This window comes from Egretta garzetta, unplaced genomic scaffold, assembly GCF_000687185.1.
Source record: "Egretta garzetta isolate BGI_Z169 unplaced genomic scaffold, ASM68718v1 scaffold676, whole genome shotgun sequence".
Taxonomy (NCBI): Eukaryota; Metazoa; Chordata; class Aves; order Pelecaniformes; family Ardeidae; genus Egretta; species Egretta garzetta.
In genome coordinates this window covers 312,157-332,134 of record NW_009260059.1, presented here as the reverse complement: position 1 = coordinate 332,134, position 19,978 = coordinate 312,157, and the positions used below count along the sequence as shown (strand labels likewise).

The following is a 19,978-nucleotide window of genomic DNA, read 5'->3' as shown; positions in this document are numbered from 1 at the left end:
AAGGGAAACTCTGAGAATGAAGACACATTTTGTTTGAAATTGATTTCTGATATTTTGATATATGAACAACAGACATTCGACTAAACTAAGAACCATTATTTCAAACAAAATAAAATTAAGTAATAAATATTTCCTTCATTTGGCTAATAGTTTACTGAAAAGTACCAAAACCAGCAAAACCCATGCATAGGTTATAGCAGTCTCAGATGGTGGGACATTCTTACTGAATTCAAGGGTGTATGGCTCTTGGGAAACAAAGCATTTAAACACTCTTTTTTCACAGGCTCCTCTTGCCTGATTCCTCCAATTACTTCTTTACACCGTGTACTTCACAAGCAGGGTGTGTAGAGGTATTAATTATAAGTGTTACTCTGCTAGAGCAAACCCACATAAAACAGTGGTGAATTTTGACAGCATTTATCTTACCTACTTTTAAGCACCTACTTTAAACGCCTAACCTTCCGCCTAGCTCGCCTCTCCCCCCCTCTGCCACTCACGAGGACTCAGGGCTGGCTAACTCAGATCTGAGTTAGCCATGAACCTCACCCACCACACTAACTGACAGAAATATACTTTCTTACTCATTCCAAAATGTGGTCTAAAACTATTCTCGAGGCTCGAAGGTTGTGAATAGCTCTAGTAACTAACAGATGTTATCCAAAGCTTGAGGTACAGATGCACTCAGTTCTGAGCATGCTGTTGCTTGTTACCATATTCGATGCCTTTTAGCGGCGTGCAGTATTCCGCTGTAAGGGTGCAGGGTTGCTTTTCATTGCTCAAAACAATTTTGTGTTTCTCCCTTCCCAAGGTGAATTATTTATTTCCAAGAGAACGTAAATCACCAGGTGCCACTGAGAAAGAGATGGAGGAAAACACATTTCCAGTTGGGGCCAGAAAGAAGCGGCAGGGACCGCACCGCAAGAGATCTCCCAAAGCATGCAAAGTTTGTGATGAATTGAGAAACAAAGATAACGGAGTCACAGAAACGTGAGTGTATTTTCTCCGCATAGTGATCTGAAGCAGCATATTTCCTAGATCACAGCCGTTCTTGCAGGAAGCCCTATCTAGAGTTTGTTTCAACAGGAATAACAGTAGTTCCTGTGAGTAAAATGCCTATATTCTCTCGTTCTCTGACTGAAAGCAGAAACCTGATGTATAATAAACAATACGGTCTCCAACGCCTTTTTCCTTTTGTAACTGTGATTCAGAACAATGCAGTTCTTAAAGTAATCACACATTCAAATACAAGTAGGTGTGAGCTTTCAAATATACTGAAAGGGAATATTCAGAACATCACATCCTGGTGTTTGCTTCTGATGTTAAGAAAAACCTGCTGTGCAAATCAGGATGCATGTTTTCAAAAGTCTATAACTTTGTTATTTTGAAGCCAGATTTCTTCAAACAGAGCAAGGCACATATTTACCTTCCACAGATTTGTGCCATTTGTGCCAACTTTGGTACCCTTAAAAGAAACTGATTTTGAGTTTCCTTGAATGCAAAAATGCATGCCAATACAATTTTCACAGCTCATTTTTAGGTAAATTTGCTTATGTGTTCTGGAGTGACTTTTTTGCTAATAATTTATTTTCAGTTGAGGCGGAGAAGGTTCGATATTGTACTACGAAAGAAGAGATGTTCTAAATAAATGAAGAGACAGAAATTAATTTATTATAATAGAAAATTTATATCTAACATAATTATTTTACAAACATAACACTATGCTGTAGACATTTAAATTAGGGCTATTAAATGAATTATCTATAGTAAGCCGTTTCAGAGGAGTTTTTGATGTATCTTGCAGTCCAGAGCATCGGAAGTCCAGTGCCAGTGCTTTAGCCCCACAAGAAACAAACCCCGTACCTCCGACTCTTCAAGAGGTGGCTCTGAAGCATCCAGTGCTGGTATGTTGGTCCTCATTTATTCTGTATCATCATGTTCAGTCCCATAAGTCTGTTGTACCAAGTTTGGAGGCTTTGTCCAATTTCTAATCAACTGAGGAGAGATTTGGGTTTGACTTTGCACTCAGGTCTGAACTCAGCAACACAGAGAGGTGCCAACTCTCCTGTCCATGTATAGGCATACACATATTGGCATTAATGCCTTTTCCCTAAAAGATAGCATTAGGAACTTTAAAAGTACAGGTTTTAGGGATCTGGTTAGAATTAGATCTGACAAAAAATGAGAATGCATGAATTTTGAAACATTTTCTTCTTCCTGAACAGAAAAAGTAAAATATTTTGGTGTGTCATCTCCCCCCAAAGAAGAAATCTCAAGACTCATTCTGGCAATAGGAAAGCTGTGTTTTGACTTGAAAACCCAAACAACTCTCTCAACTAAAACACCAATGTTCTTGGCACAGAGTGTGTTATTTTGGCTTGTTGCAACGACACCAAGTGCTCTGCGTCAACTCAGTGTTAACCTGTGTTCTTCCTATGTCCTTCTGACTCTTGGGGGCTGTTACTCATGTGAAGAGAGAAGCAGAGACTGCCCCTGCCAGGCTCCCGCACCAAACCAGCCTCCTCTGCTGCACTCACTCATGAAACCTCCCGAGCAGTACCAGAGGGGAGACCTCCTCGCGTCGGACGTAAATGTAGGATATGTAGTCCAATCAAGGGAGCCCATGTGGAAATAAGCCACCATCCTTGTGTGGAATCTGGCTCAAAGGCAGGCAGGCATTGTACTTGGATCCAAACATTTAGACTGGTTTAACAAACAGTAGTCAAACAGATTTGACTTAAAACCAGATTATTTTTTTAAATAGATTTTTCCAGTTCAAATTATATATGTTCTGTGAAAATGCGTACTTTTGCAAATACTGCATTTTTCTCCCAGTTTAAGTAAGCAGCAAAATACTGATGTATTTTTTAAGAAGCTAATATAACTACAATGATGATAAGTCTCTTGTTTAGGACTGATACTATTCAGGTACACGGCTTAATTCTTTAATACAATGGTGAATTTATTTGGGGGTTTTGACTTTAAGAAGCTAAATCAAGGCTTACTCATTGGACCAATTATGCAGATAAAGAAGAAAGCTCCTAAACTGGAAAAGAATGACTAAAATGTAGAAGCTAGATATTGTCTTTTTAGAATTTCTCAGAAAGCTACAGAATTTTTGCTGCTCTTTTATCTTTCCCTGCTGTAACAAATCTGCAAAGTAATTTTCAGAATGGTTGGTATTACTGCAACAGAAAGCTTATATTGGTATAGAATCATAGAATGTTTTGGGTTGGAAGGGACCCCTAGAGGTCATCTAGTCCAACCCCCATGAAACATGAATTTCTCCATTTGAGCTAATACACTTAGAGTACTGAAAATCACAACAGCAGCAATTTTTAATTCTTTTTTTTTTAATTTTGTGCTACATCTAAGTTGGAAGAAAATGTTTTCCAGTGTAAGACCTTCCATGTACCAGTACGTACAAGCAACAAAACTGAATATGAAATAATAAATTAAGCTTCCCAGGAAACAGTATAATAAGCGTATTCAAAAGTCTTGTTTATATTCTTGGTTTATAGACAAAAACGGTTTTCAGTTTCATTTGATGAAAGACTTTGTACCTCACATATGAGTGGGCTGTCTTACACTCTCTCAGTAACCGCTTATAGAAGTAAACTGACCACAGATTCCCGGAGCAGAGACAAGACTCTCAGCTGTATGGGAGAACACAAGTCTTGCGATGGGAGAGATGAGAACACTTAAAAGAATCAAAAAAGGTCAGTGGAGAAGAAAAAAACCTCTCCCAGATGGATCACCAACTATTTTAAACTAGAAATATTCACTGAGAGCTAGGAGTTTAAACAAAATTAAAAACTTAATCATTTATGATGGAGAAGGACATATGTAAACCCCAGAACATTGTGTGTAAATAACCCACCCCCCCAAATTTTTATATATGTAAAAATTGGTTCCCTCGCTCTTTAGAACATGACATGGATGGGCAAATCAGTTTTCCTGTCACAGGCTGGAAATTGCAAGGCAAATTTAGCCAGGTACGTAAGCTGCCCTCCTGACCGCTGAGAACTGGCTGGCCAACTCAGTTCGTTTAAACATGGATGAAGCCAAAGCTCCAGCAACTCCCCCCCAGTCGTTGGAAGAAAAGCCCTGCAGCAGGTATGACAAGGCCGTGTATTAGTGGCCACTGCTAAGTAAGCAAGCCTTTGGAGGATATTTATCACGCTGCAGCCATGCAGAAGAGACGGGGTTTAAGGCTTGAACACTGTAGGTACTAGCAGGGCTAGGGATGCATGTGTAAGAGCAGTGTAAACGTCACTGCAGGAAAAGGAATCCTGGTAATAAATTCACTTCTTACTTCCAGAAACGGCTGCTGGCTTTGCATACCTTGCACAGGACACAACCAACGTGTCTTAAAACAGAAGCAACTGAAATGGGAAATGTGTGGAAAATGAAGCCAGCGATGACACTTTACAAAAGGACAAAAACGGGACTGGCCAGAGCCTGGCTGTTCCCATACACAATTCACATTCACAAAGTTGATAGTGCTCTCTTTTGAGCCATTTTTCAGGGCTGATCAATAAATTGATGCTTGATGTAATCCAATTTCATAAGTGAAAATTCAGAGTTTAACCTCATTCACGCCAATCCAACAACAAATTTCAGAGTTCCAGGTATAGCAGATAAAGAAGTGGGGAAAAAAAAAAATTAAACCATGACCAGTAATAAAGTTTGCCAGCCTTTACTCATATTGTAAAATAAATTTTAAAAAGAAACCAACACTTTTAGCAAAACAAGGTGTCCTGGTTTTACTCCAGGCAACAAGCTACGGGGTAAAAATACTATTTACGACAGACATGCAAGCTTACAAAAGGGATTAGTAAAGACGAATTTTGTTGAAGTCACCTAAAATCCAGAACAAAGGTTGTAAGATTTTTAAATGGTATATTTCTGCACTTAACTGCTAATAAAAGTGGCTACTAATTGTTAGGCCCAAGAGTTATATGGGAGGGACCATTAACATGTTGTTCTGTTTTTGAAGTATCTGTCTGCATTAACATAGGGCATTGTAGTGCAGATTACATTGAAATGCTGACTACTCTGCTGTACTACTGCTAGGAGGAAAACATTCAGTCCTGCAGTAAAGGAGTGATATTACTTAGAAAAGGTAAGCATTGCTTTGGTTTTGATATGTTAGATGGTCTTGCTTGATGACTGAAGATATATATTAAATTCCCAGGAAGATTTGGCGTTTCTGTTTTCCACAAATAAATAGTTTCCACCAAGGAGTTTTTAACTTAAAACAAAGCAGTTACATATACAAACAGCACAAAAGCTTTGACATTAACGCCAATTTCTTCCTGCTAAATCTCTTGTACCCCAGGAGAAGTGGAGGAGGATACATCGCAAATTTAAGTTTTAGATTTAGAGGAAACTCAACATTCCCGTGGGTCAGGTTAGTTTTCTTTGCAGCAGTCAACCCTGTCTGAGAGAAACCAGCACTTCTGAGCTGCTAAAAATATATCCGTTTAGATCAATGTGTCAAGATCAACGAAGTCAATATCTGTAGCCTTGCCATATTAGATTTTCAGCTTTACATTTCCACATCTAATTGTTTTTGTCCAAAATGAATTAAGGGCCAAAAGAAGATTGGGGGGGGGTGGGGGGGCGGGGCGGGAAGAGAGATAATGTTAATTGTCACAACCAGAGCAAAAGCAGCACATTTCTCTGTGTGTTTAGCTTTGCCCCTTCGTGGGTGCAGAGAGTGGACAGGAATACCGAATTTCTTCTAACCCGACAGCTATGCTGCTTCATCTTCTCGCCTTCCCCTTCCCCTTTGTTCTCCCCTCTGAACAAAGCAGTTTCTCCTACTGGGCTTCTCCTCAGCTTACCAGATCGGGCTCCTTTCTGCTCCCATTCCCCCCACTACCCCTTCCCCCACCGCCTTGCCCATCTCCTGCCTGTTCCCGCTGGTTTTCCATCCTCCCTCCCAGCGCTTCTGGCTCTTTGTTCCCACAGCCTCTGGAGATGTACAGCAGGAGCCCAGCTCCCTTTTTTTTTTTTCCCTTTTTTTTCTTTTTACTCTTTCTCAGGGGGGAAGCCTGGAACATTTGAAGTCCCATTGACAGCAGACAAGAAGATAGCAGAGAAAAGAAGGAGCCATCATTTGCCTCAGGAAAATCCTATCTTAAAACACATCCGTGTTTTCCTTCAGAAGGAGATATACAAACACCAGGGAAGACTGCGTGCAACTTGCATGAAGTTATGACAGGTTGCTGATTAAGTCGTTTGTACAGAATTAAGGACTTCCCTTCATAACACATTCGACAATGTTATTAGAAGCCCATTTATACCTGTGAAGGGAAACCAAGAGAAATTAAGCTGAACAGTTGATTTGGGCTGAAGTTGCCTCATAATGTTTTCAGAAAGCTCTTAGCCATAGAAATAATGAGGTTATTTTCAAATCCATGTAAGGATGTTTAGCAAGGAACTAGCCTTCTGTACTAGAGTACAGAAAGGCCTCAGGTGCATAGCATCAGCCTCCTCGTGTGGTGGTGGTCTGGATAAGAGAAGTACGGTCTCTTTAAAGAGGGAGAGAAAGCACAACTATCATTTTCCCAGCTTTGGAAGGACGTATCCCAAATTTTTCATTAAAACCATAAAAACCAGCTGTCATCATCACATTATGATTACGAGAATAACTGCCAAACCAAGTTTAAGCAACCAAGAAAAATGTTTATAAAGTGCTATGTCTCTCTTGCCTATTCACCTTATTTGAGACAGGTATGATTGCAAATGAAGCACCTTTGCTTTCTAATCAGGTTCCTTCTAACAGTTTTAAAAATTCTGGCTGCTTCCAGTTTATGCTTTAGGTAATCGCAATGTGTAACTTACCACCGAGTAAATGGAAGAAGCAGCGGTCAGGCCAGTCCAGTTGTCCACTTAGGTTGCATGGCAATGCTGAGGAAGCTGAAGGTGCCTACAAATTCATTATCCCTGATATCAAAGATCAGAAGAGTCAAGCGTTGCTCTGCAGCACAGTACATCAATTACTTTATAGGGGAATTCTCATGCGTCCTGATGAACCTATGAAAACTGGCAGACACTAATAGGCAGTAAAATAATTTCTTGAGAAGTTAACTTCTGCTGTTTGCGCACCTCTCTGGGACAGAAGAGAAATTTGCTAGTATTTCCACCTGAATCCTCCTCCCACGCATTGAAACCAATGAAATTCTGGTTGAATTAGGACAACAGGAGAGGCAATTTAAAGGGGCCCTAAGGATTCAGTCTCTTAATCACAACTGTGACAAAATGCTGTCATCCTTGCTGGCAATTCCCTAGCCGTTTACAGTACACCAGCGTAACAGGAGGAGGCCTCGCATTGCAAAGAAACCTGACTAGATAACCAGATCTTCATCTTCTGATTCCTCTGCCCTTGCAATATTAAGCAAGTCCTAGTGATCATCAGTTACCCTGCCATCCTGAAGCCGTTCAGGAGCTACATTTGGACTCTGGCATTGTATCTAAAGTTATTCAGAAGCCAAAACCAGTGCAGACTTTGGTTTCTGAATAATCCATTTAAGGAGGAGGGCATTTCAGTAGGACTGTGTGAATGCACACCAGTAGTCCCATTAGGCTGCAATAGGAGCTTAAGAGTTTTTATTACAGGGGCAACCTAAAATCATTCACTCCAGCTGAACTGTGGTTTGGACTGTGTCCCAAAAGGGGCTTCCTTCCTGCATATAAGACAGAAATTGAATTTCTGGGCAGTTTTTCCCTGGGAGGTACTGGAACCCCCTTCCTCAGATCTAGGCTGTGCCAAGTCTAGCAGTTGTTTTAGCCTATTAAAGAAGAAATACATAATTAGGAGCTTGGGAAAGAGCTGAGGGATTTTAGGGAGAACTTCCCAAAGCAAAGAAGACCTAAAGAAGGAGTTAGGGTTTTTCAAGTCATTGCTGGGCTGATTTCCTGCTAAGCAGTTGTTCAAATGTAAAAAGATTTTGTTGGACTGTCAATTGTAGGTTAAGTAGAGTCAAATAAAGGCATATTTTTATCATCTGCACACAATTAAAAGTAATTTAAAATGTAAGGAGAAAGCAGGTAGTGTAAAGGCCAAGAAAATACCTCAAGGATCAATCCTGTCTTCAAGACTCTGATGTTTTCAACAGCTTCTTATTTGCTGGTGTATCAGTAAGTGCCAAACCCAAATCATTGTTTCAAACCATGTTCCAAAACAAAACACATAGAAATTGCCAACCTCTGTTAAGTGCCACAAAGAAAACAAAGTGTACATATTTGGGGTGATTTTTGAAATATTGTAATTCTTACAACTCTTATCAGTGGTATGTACTCTCTCTCAAATCAATCCCTGCTTTGTCATTACCACTGCAGTCTTCAAACCTTGGGTATTTGAATCTTAGCATCCTTCTTCTAAGATGCTTAAATAACTGGAAATCCCGTGGGACTGTTTTAGACATTAATTTTCTAACACAGTGCTGCTGACCAGAAAGGATCCTTACTGCAGCTGGCAAACTGTTCGCTTATAGTCCTGCTGTGTCTGAACGTATATGTATATATATATTTGATTTACCTCATTACTAGATGCAACTGGTTCATAGAGAGCTTCCGTAGACCGCTGCTTGAGAGATTTTACTAATGCCCGTTGCTAGAATTTAAAAAAAGAACACATGAAAAACAAAGGGCAACGGTACACTCTGTTAGCTAAACTTTTGGAGAATACTTACCTTTTTCACCTTTTTTGGCAGATCTTCCCTGAAGAGGCAAGTATAACAACAGTCATGACCGCAGGTTGAGAATTATTCATGACCACAGGTTGAGAATCTTCCCCTGAGAGGACTTGTAACGTCACCTACTCACAATAGCGTGTTACACGGCTTGGGTGTTGAACATGTCGACTGATAACATAGTTTGTGAGATACTGCTGTGTGCTTTTATGCTTAAGGAACATCTGCATAAATAGTTAATACCAGTCTGCTTGCAAAAGGACAGGTTGATTTACTGTACTGCAACTAGCATAAACCAGAGCAACTGTGTTAACTAAGGAGTTATGTCTCACTGTATGTGAGATATCATTATATATAGATATATTTTGTGTATTTTTTTTACATATACACACACAATATTTATCTGGCATATATATGATTTAGTTTTGTGCAGAAGGGTTTCTAAATCTGGGTGTTAACTGCTATTAGGGTAGTAACTGTTATATTTAACTAATAATGTTATTGAAGCCAAACCCCTATTCTCCTTACAAATGTATGACTGACTTCTGCACTCCTGCAAGCATATATTGAACTTCTACATATCATCCTCATCCTCAAGAAGCCCTGCCAGGCAGCAAACCTTGATACTCCAGATTTGCCTCGGTCCAAGGTGTTACTGAAAATAAAAATATGTGACTGTCAAGAATCAACAGGTAAAAAAACCAAGGTAGGCTATTTAAAAAATTCTCACAAATTATTTCACTGTTCTAAATGTATGAAAATTAATATTTACCAACTATAAGACAATGATTAGAAGTCAAGGATGGAGAGTAAGAAATGTAATGCTACGGTGCAAACCAGGACATGGTATGTTGATGTCTCTAGATTTGTCACATTCACCACCATTTTGGTCCTGTAAAATGACTTGGAAATTATGAGTACCGTAGTAATCATTCACAGTGAATTTTAAAGGAGAGGAAAGCCTTACCTAAAAGCTAACTCGAGTTAAAACAAAAAAAAAAAACCCAACCCAAACCATAGTTTATTTATTAATTTATGGTTGGATAGAAAACTATGGGGAGTCTAATTTAAATCTGCAAATCATGAAGTGTTGTGTGTTAAAATGAAGTCTAAGCAAAGGAGTAGACCTTAATATTCACGTACTTCTTTCCTTAGACTAACAGAGTGTATGCATAAAGCCAGGCAGAGGATCAATGAGAAGAAAAAGACCCCATTTTATTCCTCTGTACTGCAGTCATATAGCTGGCTGGCTGCTGGTGCATGGTGATGGGAATTGACTCAGTCTCCAAGTTTTAACTGGAGTGATGATCACTGCGAGTGAACCTGAAGTCTTAAGTAAAGACAGCTCAAAAAATAAAAATGTTTTGGTTTTATTATATATAAAAAGTTATAGCAAAGACTATAGTCTTTAATCCAGACACCTTTGACAAGAGAAATACTTGTGAATGACAGTAGCTGTTCTTGAGGCAAGACTTAAGCCATCTACTCTCACATTTCTTGAGGATGAAAGCATTCCCAAAATAGGATTCTATATCTTTTCTTCTTCTCCCCCCTGCCCCCTCTCTCTTTATGACCAGTGGATTGAAAAAGGCAGAAGAAGTACTGAAAAAGTGATTTTTTTTCAATATGTGAAGTGTGATTAGTGTACTTTAAAGTGTACTGCTAAGTCAGCATCCCTTTCCAGAACAGCATACTTCTGCAAGACCTTCAGCCTATTCTCCATGAGAAGTGCAGCTTCCAGCAATCTGTAGAAAGAATCTCCTTTTCTTACAAAGTCTTTTAGAGCTTTTAATTCATGTAAAGTGAAGAAAATAATTTCGAAACAGCTATGAAATGGGCAATTGCTTTCCCTTCCTGAGGTTTCCATGGGTTCGTCCTCTCGAAGGAGATTTTCACCATGACTTTCAGCAACAGAAGGAATTGCTCCAGTGCTATGCACAAAACTCTTCAGCTACAAGTGGAAGGGAAGACAGTGCCTTTGCATCCACTTCAGGATTTCTAATTGGAAGCAGTAACAGAACATTGTAGTAAAACCAATTAGAAATACCTGGGCTTTAGTGTCAACATTTCTCAACGGAGGCATCTCAAATATATCCATTGAAAACACCCTCCTACCCTTTACTGTTACTATTCAGTTACTGTTCAGTATTTCTGTTCAAATGATGTATTAGTTGGTCTAAAGCCGTTGAAACTTCATTTTCCAAAGTTCAATACTAATTCAAGAAAAGACATATACACTATAAATAATTTGTTTTGGGCAGATGTTCATGTTGCTTTGTTAACTCTGAGACAATTTATAGAAATTTTTGTCTTTTTCTTAAAAAATATTTTAAAAATGTGGATGTTGTTTTGAATTACCATTGAAGCTTAATCTAAATTTTTACAGGGACAGACAAAAAAATTATGCCCACAGATACTTCACATATACAGGGGAATCATTGTTTTCCTCTGATCTTTCTCTGAGTCAGAACACTGGCAGTATTAGGAAAATTAAGTTTTGCTAAAGTCTTTGGGAAAGACTAAAGGGCAAGATTTTATTCTGTACGCATCCTTCAGATGGCTTTTGCTAGGCACTGTGAAGCACGAAGCCTGCAGAAGGGAGTTATGCCATACTTCTACCTCTCCTGACATCTGGTTGGTATCCATAAGGCTTCCCGGAGCTGTGCTTCCTCCTGGAAGAATGCCTGGGATTCCATGTATCTATCTAGTTGTTTTCTTCTGTCATCTTGTTTTCTTTTTCTTTAATGTATAAGCCAAAAAAATCTATCAAACTTCTGTGACTAAATTTAGGCATGTGAATCCAATTCCATAACTTAATTTCTGCAATTGCTTTATTTAGTGTGATTGAGCCTGATACAATTAGTTTTGTGAGTAAGGCTGAGAATATGCATACCTCTCTGTGTCTGGGGGCAGGTGAGAAATGGAGGTTGTGGGGGCTGAATTATCCTAGTTTTCAAAAGTTCTTGACTTTGGTAGGAACTGTAGGTATTTAGCACCACTGATTAACAGGTAACTTATTTAGGTGTTTAACTTTAGGCACCCAGATGGGTTGAGTTTTGAGATGGTTTCTTTCTTGAGTTTGGATATAAGTGAGAAGAGGGTGGTGTAGATCTTGTAAGATGTAAAAGCATAGAGGGAGACAACTGGTTTGAGATTGCATGTGAAGATATGTCTAGGAGGAATAGGATGGAAGCTAAGCAGAGTTAAATGTGTGCAGCATATAAAAAAAAAAAAAAAAAGCTTGCAAGTGAGATACCTTTGCCTATAAGAGTGTTTTCCAAGACCAGCAAAGGGAATTTTAGCATGCATGGATATTTGAAAGGGATCTGGATAAAAGGAGGCATTTGATGGACCCTGCATAGAAATGGTTTTCATCTCTGATATAGTTTCTGGATGTTTGGCATGAAACATGGTGGGTTTGCTTGAAAATACAGGGGGCAGCCAAAAGCTTGTAGCCACTCGTGCCTTGCTGAGAGATCAGCTTCCATAAAACTGAGTTCCTTTAAAGAAGGTGCCATGCTGTCAGCACATCTGTCTCGAGAAAGGGAAGGAAGCGCTGAAGGTGGAGGATTGCTGTTCATTAATTGCATCATATTGAGCTTCCAGGCAGACAAGTACTTGAGACAGCCAAAAGGTGGAGATTTTTAGGTTCCTCCCCCTGCTTTTCCTTCTCCTCCCCCCTTCCCAAAAGAAATGCTTTGCCAAAGCCTCCCTGTGGCAAAGCAAGGTTTGTTAAAGAAAAGTCAGGACCAGAGAAAGAATTTTGGAGACTGGGTTAATTTCAGTCCTTTCTTTTCTGGAAGGAAGGCTTGTAATGTGTACACTCCACCATGTTACACCTCTTCTTCACTGTTATTCAGAGTGCAAAACTGAAAAATTTAAAAAATACATATAAATAAATAAAGGAAATGGGCACAAGCCATTACCCAGTCTTGCAAATACAAGACGTTTGGTTTCCAGTTGTTGCTCTGAGAACAAAAATTGTAAGAATTAAGGAGGAGTTCATACTCCATTCAGTTTTATTCTTGTATGGATTACTCAGGGAAAAACTTTCTATGCTTTCAAACAGAAATTTTTCCCAGGTAAAATCTATAGAATCTAGCTGATGTTTAAGAACTTTTTTAGCATAAGAGCTCATTAATAAAATGAGTTTGTGGAATTTCTAATTTCTTAATCAGAAATGTATACCTAACTTCTTAGCCTAATACTGTTTCAGTTTTGCACACTGTAATCTTGTATTTCTAGACGTAAAATGAGGAGAAAACTTTTCAGTGCACCACAGCAGTTGCTGTTTGAATAGAAATATGTTTACTATAAGCGTACACAACTTAATGTGTGAGACAAGACATCTGCTAAAGATGAAGTCTTGAATTAAATTCTATTTTTATCAAAGCTGTCAATGAGTTGGCACTTGAAGTGAAGGGTTTGGTTTTGGTGGGGTTTTTTTTTTTCCTAAAGGAAAGTGCCTTGAAGGCAAAGCAGTTCTTTTTCTGCTGCTCAGATTGTGCCTGTCCTTGACATCTGGATCAGGAGTGAATCCCTAGGGATACATGGCATCTGCCACAAGATTCAGGAAAGTGAAATGCACCTCAAATTACAGAGTTGGACTACATTGAAATTTTCCCTCTGGTTTCTTAAAAAAAATTTTTGCAACATCAATGTTAAACACAAATAACAAGCTGTCTAAGGGATAGAATTGGAGAAGGCTTCAATTAGTGGTGTTCGTGGGTTTTTTACCAGTATAAACCAGCCATAAATATAACATGGTTGAGATTTGCTTTAATTCAGCTAAAGATTAACAACTTGTTTAAAATAACTGAAGGTGGCAAATAAATGCTTGCAATGTGCCTGCAAAACCATTAATGTATTACGTTAACAAGGATGCAAGTGGGAAGTCAGTGGCTGAGAGGAACCTGCTGGCTTAAATGAGCGCAGCTGGCAGCATCAGCAGGTTTCAGGTTTGAGAAGTTCTCGGGTACCAGAGTACCTCTGAAAGAACAGAAATGTAATTCAGATTTGAAATGCTTGGTGCCTCTTATATGATGGCTATTGTTTTTTTACTTACGTATGTAGGATACTGAATGTGATACTCTGGAATACCACTGCAATCGGGTCAAAATTTTCCAGTGCTCACTGGGAGAAAATTTTCATAGAGTGGTGTGGAACAACATTAAGGACAAATGACAAAATACCTCTTGAATTAGCAGCTATCAAAAGTACTTATGCAGATAGACATGACTGGGATCAATCTCTTTTTCTGTTCCCCCACAGACATTAGGCACACAGGTTTCTAAAGAAAAGTTTAGGACAAGGCTTGAAGGTTCAGCATTTTCTACAGCAAGAATACTGTTGTGAATACTCTAGACAGTTATCTTGGTGCAAGTGTGTAGCCCAACATTGACTAGCCAGCTATCCCAAACTGTAAGTTTGTACTTGCCGAGCAGGGGACAAAGATTTTGTACAACTAAACTCCTAGCAATACTAAGGTTGGGTATCCCTCAATTCATATTCTGTCTTCTAGAGATCTGGGTGAATTATCCCGCGGTTCTATCATTAACTTCTTAAAATAAATCATTCACCTTCTTTGATTATCATATCTGTACAGGGGAATGTCCGAGTTCTTATGAGATGATGAGAGGAAGCTTGGGGATGAAGTTTTCTCAGGTCCAAGGGAGGAAAAAGAAATAGCTGTCCCAGTTAGATCCACTGCTATTCAGTTGTTCCTATCTGAGAATTTGATGTTAGGCTGTTGGAATCGGTGTCAGAAGTCAGAGACTTAGTGTACTGCATTATCAAAATTGTGCCTCTATAGAGTGTTTTGAACTAGTTAACTGCTAATTGAGGCCACCAGTGTTTAACATGAAAAGATAGCACAGATTTTCTAGGCAAGAGAGTTGTGATTTTTCCTAGCAACCTGCAAGAATATGTCTGAAAACTCAGGAATACAGTGAACATCTGCTGATCTGGGCTAGACATGAAAGTATTTTCATAGGAAAGAGCAATTTTAATTAGCATAAAGGTGGATAAGATGCAAGGTGGCTAAGAAAAACATTTAAACTGGCTTTTAAAACACACAGCTGTAAGTCTTTGTGCTTTGGGGACTAAGTGAGTGAATAGAACCACAAAGGCAATGCCCTTCTGACCGGAAACATTACAAAATAATCCTCACAGTCAGGGGTGAAGGATCCCATCTTCCTATGTAACAATGAACCACTGTTAGACAGGACACCCCACTACATGGACCACTAGTCCTAGGTCACAGCTGGCATTTTCTTAGCAAGGGCAAGAAATATTTTCTGGCCCTGGGAACGTGTCTGATGTGCAGAGATTTCAAAGAGAGGCTCGGGTGTCTGCAGTGTCTCCTGGGCACTCCTGGCACTGCCTCCCATGGTGCAGGCACTGGTGGTTATTACATGATGTGGTCCCCACACATTCATCATTTGCTGCTCGTTCATCACCCCTGTTGTATCTGCACTTGGTAGTGACAGCACGGACTGCTAGACCTAAAGATAAGGCTTAAATGGTCCCTTTTTACTATGCAGATTTTTTTTTAAACAAATTGGAAGTGCAAAATGAACCAATGTCTGCAGCATGCTAGAACTAAGTGGGACTAAAATGAAAAGTTTGGTAAAAATGCCAAGTGTTCAAAAGCATCCAGCGGGAAAAATGCACCCTCGTTAGAGAATCAGACTGGATTTGCAATGCCAGAGAACAAAGATTGTGAATTTTTGTTTTGACATGTAATTACTTTTCATTGTGCATTATTAGCATATCAGATACTTACTATCATTACAAATGTTTCCAGAGAAAATAAGGATGGGATATTACCAATAAAAAATTCTGTCTAATATTGTCACTATGCAGTAGGACAGCTTACCAAAATGGAGATCCTGAAGACTTGCCGAAAGTGAGACTGTGAGTCAGTGGAGCTCAGAATCAGCTCTCCTGGCTTCCAGTCTCTGGCGCTGTACATTACATTAGCCACCTCTCCACCGCTAAACTCATTAGGTGACATAAGGCAGGAAAAAGCATCCAAGACCCAATTAACCTTTGCTGAATTCAAAATAGGAAACTATAGGAAACATTTCTGTTTGTCAGAGCCGGATGGGTACATTTAATGCAGAAAGGTTGGAGTCTGCAAAACATTTTGCGCTCCTGGTCATGAAACAGAGGACCACAATCATGTCTGTATGTCCCAAAAGCTGCTCTCCAGGTCTGAGCCCTGTATGCCAAGAAGACGCTGGCATTAGGTTGCCCACTGTCGCCCTGAGAAGACCAACAGGAGCTTCTTTAAGGAGCCATCATGTCAGTAGTTTCTCTTCTCTCTGCAGTTGCCACTTCCTACTGAATGTTGCCTTGCTTATTTATTCCTTGTCCAGATTTAAAGTTGTCGGCATCACAGTCCTGTTCTTCTGCTCTGTGTGGTCTTTCTACCACGTATTTTCCCCTGAGCAGACCTGTCCAGGATGGTGCGCAACACACATTGTTGTGTACATAAGGGAAAAAAGATTTACAGGAAAATAGGTGACTTGATCAGTTCGGGAGTTTTTCGCTTTCTTAAAAGTAGTAATATGAAAATATTTATATCAGATGTGGAGGAGTCCTTGTTGGTGGAGCAAGTGTGGGTAAGATGAAGGGCTGGGTATGTAGCGTAAAGGCATGTCACATACAGCTTGGAGGAAAGAAGTCCAGAGCAGTGTAAGGGAGGAGACAGCGGGGGAGGCTACAAAGTGGCTCAGTTGATGTAAAATTATGCTACCTGTGAGTTCAAATAATACCTAGATTGAGTTCCAGTTCTTTCTTGTGAGCCAGCTGCATCACGATGATGCAAAACAACATCAGAGTGATGCAAAACAACATCAGAGTTATGCAAAACTGTTGCTATCAGTCAGTGGAGATTAACTTAAATGAGGTAAAGAAGAAAAGAGTTTTCTAGCAGGTAGTTTCCTTGCTGATGAGAGGCAGAGAACTTGCTTTCAGTAGCCCCTCATTGCTAAAGCTGTCCAAGGGCTTTTATTTCCTCTGGATGAGGGAGTTCCCTAGGGCAAGAAATCAGGAAATAATCTTGGCAGTAGAGTGCTCAGAAGAGGCTGTAAGCTTTGAGGTCACGTTTGAGGCAATTGCTAATTCCAAAACATGAGATAATCCAGATTGGGGCACAAGTTGCCAGGTGAATACTAAAAATGTCACACTCATTTATAAAACATAAAATAGTACTCATTAACACTGTATATTTACCTTTCCTGTGAAGCAGTGAGGAGGAGGAAGGAAAGTGTTAAACCAGTAAAGGAGGAGGAGGAAAAAAAAAAAAAGGAAAAGAAGTTGAATTGTTTTTAAAAATTCTGCAATTACAAATTAGAACTTGTATGTCTTTTTCTACAGGTGTTAATATTACGCAGCTGTGATGAACCCAGTTTGTCTTAAGCCTTACAGTAATCTCCCTGAAATGCTCAAAGAAGAAGGAAAGGAGAAACTATGGATTCCTGACTGCCTTAAATCTTTTACTGATATTAAAAGAACTGCAAAAGGAAAATGGCCTGTTTGATGGCACTGCAGACTTTTATAAAGAGAGATAATGCTCAGGGCAAAGATGAATATCCAGTAAAAGTATGTTGGTTTGGTTATTAACGATAATGTCAGAAAATCTGAGGACTTCTGTATTTGAGACTTGAACGTTAACATTTTAACTCATCCGGACACATCTCAGCAAGAAAAGCCACGTTTACGTTAGTGCCCTTTGAGAACTGTGTGGGTTGAAGTATAAGAAAAGGTGTTGTTTATGATAGGGTTTCTCTACAGGACTCCTGCTAGGATGTTTATGATGAGGCAAGTACTTTCTGTCATCAGACTCCTATGGTCCCTGTTTGAAGCCGAATAAGTTTTTGGTGTGTGTGGTTTTTTGTTTTGTTGGTTTGGTTGGTTCTTTAAGATTACCCTTTGGGCCAGGATAAAGCAGTAAACAGTATCTATTATGCTACTACTTCTCTTTGCAGCCCCAGTGGTCCATTGTGCCTGTCCCTCCTTGCAGTTTTTAAAGAAATGGCCCGTTAAGAGTGGTGGATGGCTCTTTTCTATGTTGTTCCCACTAGCTCACCCAGGACAACTTGGTTTAAACAGCTCTAGTCTTCTAAGCGATATCGTTAAGATATTGAAAAGGATATTCTGGCTCAAAATTTTGAGTCTGAATCCAAAGTACCCCGCTCTCAGGTTTGCTGATTTCATCCATCTTTGAGCCAGACTCTGCCTTAAGGGTTTTCATGGGAGCTTCAGTTTATTTTGTTGTTTTTCCCCAGTTGGTGCTGTCTAGTGCAGCAGGCCTGAAGTCACTGGGAAGTTTGATCATTGACTTTCATGAGGGAAACCTCAGGATCTGAGCATTTGAGATGGAGAGGGTACTTAGCAGTACTCAAGCAAAGATCTGACTAAGTCAACGGGAGTTTTGCCACCTTCAGAAAATGCAGGATGGCACTCTGCCTTTGCCTTGCCCTCCCAAATGGTAAAGGGGGAAAGCAAAACAAACCAAAATCAACATGTTGTGCTCTGTTCAGTCTACTTGAAAAGCAAATGTTTTTCAAAATGGGTGTGCATTAGAACCTTTGGAGGAAAAACAGTCCTATTTCTTAAATACTACAAGTAGAAAACCTGAAACATAATTGTTGCAGAGGCTTAACGCTCACAATGTATGAGCCTAAAATGGGTAAAAGCACTGTATGTTTTCACAGGTTGTCGTTTCCCCTGTAGGTGTATGTTAGTACGTTGGGATTACAAAATGGCGAGTTCTTATAAAGAGCTCTCCCAGAACGATCTTTAGGCTTTTTCTTGTTTAAACCTTGCCTGTAAGGAAAATGATATGCCAGATTAAAACGAAATCCAGAAGCTTCTTATGAAAATGGCGCTTCCATCCTCAGTCAATGCCTCAATAGTAGAATTAGTGGGGTGTTCCTCCCCAGTGTCCAGGAAAGAGCAGCTGACGAGTGGAGATAGAGATGTACATCTCTGTTACGTATAGATCCTATTAAATGTATTCATTTAATAATAAAGCGGGGATGGGGGGAAAGCAGGTCCTGGGAAAGTAGGTGTTTATTCTTCAGGGGTGGGATGTTTTGACCTTTGAAAGGTGGGTTTCATCCCGGGGTGCTGGGGGTGCTAGCCAGGCTTGGGGTGGTGGCGGGAGGTGGGGGCTGCAGGGGTGCTGGTCCAGCACCAAGGGTGCTGTGAGTTTTGTGTGTGTGTGTCCCCAAACTGCAAGTTGAAAGATAATTAAACATATGCCCCCAATTCCTAACCACACTCTTATCTTGGCATGGGCATACCCAGGCGATTAAAGCTGCTCAGGGGGCAGCTGGTGCCCGAGAGCTGCGGGAGCAGACACAGGCTTGTTCCCTTTGGGAAGGTGCCTGGGAATTTGGCTGTCCTGGGGGAATAAGGGAAGGCATGATGGACAAGTCTTATGAACCCCAGGTAACAGCTGGAGGCGGCTGCTCGCCCCATGTGAGAAGGAAAGTATTGCTATAAATCGGGAATCTTTATAGCCGTTGGGCTGGAGGAAGTTTTTTGGCTGTAAACTGTCATGCACTGCAGCTCCCGGTGAAAAGGCTGTGAAAGTGGGGAGTCCTCTCTCCTGAGAACCAAAGTGCAATTAAGATCAGAAAGAGGGAGAAGGAAATAAAATAAAGACGGCAGGAATTCCAAGCCAAGGAAAAACTTTAGGGTTTGGGTGTCCTGTCCTATACCCCCCCGCCCCAGCCCTCCCAGTTCCAAGGATTCTGTATAACTTCTGGAAACTTTTTTTATGGTTATTTAAGAATTTAAGCCTGGATAGACTTCTTTTTGAAAGACCAACTAAATTGGAGCGCATACATTATTTGTCTGGGATGAGTGGCGCAGTCATTTGCTAAGTATTAAGTAAAACATGCAGTATAGCAAATTAAATTCAACTTCAACTCTCCTCCCTTTGCCTGAACAGAGCGATCAATGCAAGAAGCAGTGACCGTATCGATAAGTGTCGGCTGCCAAGGAGGTTGTGGCTGCTTCCCATTCCTTGTGCGCACACGTATGTGCATATTAAGGATTCGCTCTTCCCCGAAGCCTCCATTCGGAAGAATTAAATAGTGTCTTTAAAACTCGGATCGCCTGAAGACACGTTTAGCCTGGCTCTATTTTTTTTATTTATTCCTCTTCGGAACCGTTCCTTTTTCCACCGAAACGGCCCCAAAAGGCCCTGTCGCTTTCTGTTCCGGCCGGTTCTGCAGCCTTCCACACGTTCATTGCCGGGGTGG

The 19,978-nt window shown here is 40.2% G+C and overlaps 1 protein-coding gene across 1 annotated transcript in view; it reads left to right on the top strand.

Annotated features, from left to right (window-relative positions):
* The first annotated feature begins 718 nt into the window (after positions 1-718).
* Positions 719-19,978, top strand: part of TBXT (T-box transcription factor T) — a 29,052-nt gene continuing 9,792 nt past the window's right edge. The window contains exons 1-3 of the mRNA XM_009641062.1: positions 719-748; positions 809-987; positions 1,802-1,901. Coding sequence (XP_009639357.1) covers positions 719-748; positions 809-987; positions 1,802-1,901 — 309 coding nt within the window. The remainder of the gene's footprint in view (positions 749-808; positions 988-1,801; positions 1,902-19,978) is intronic.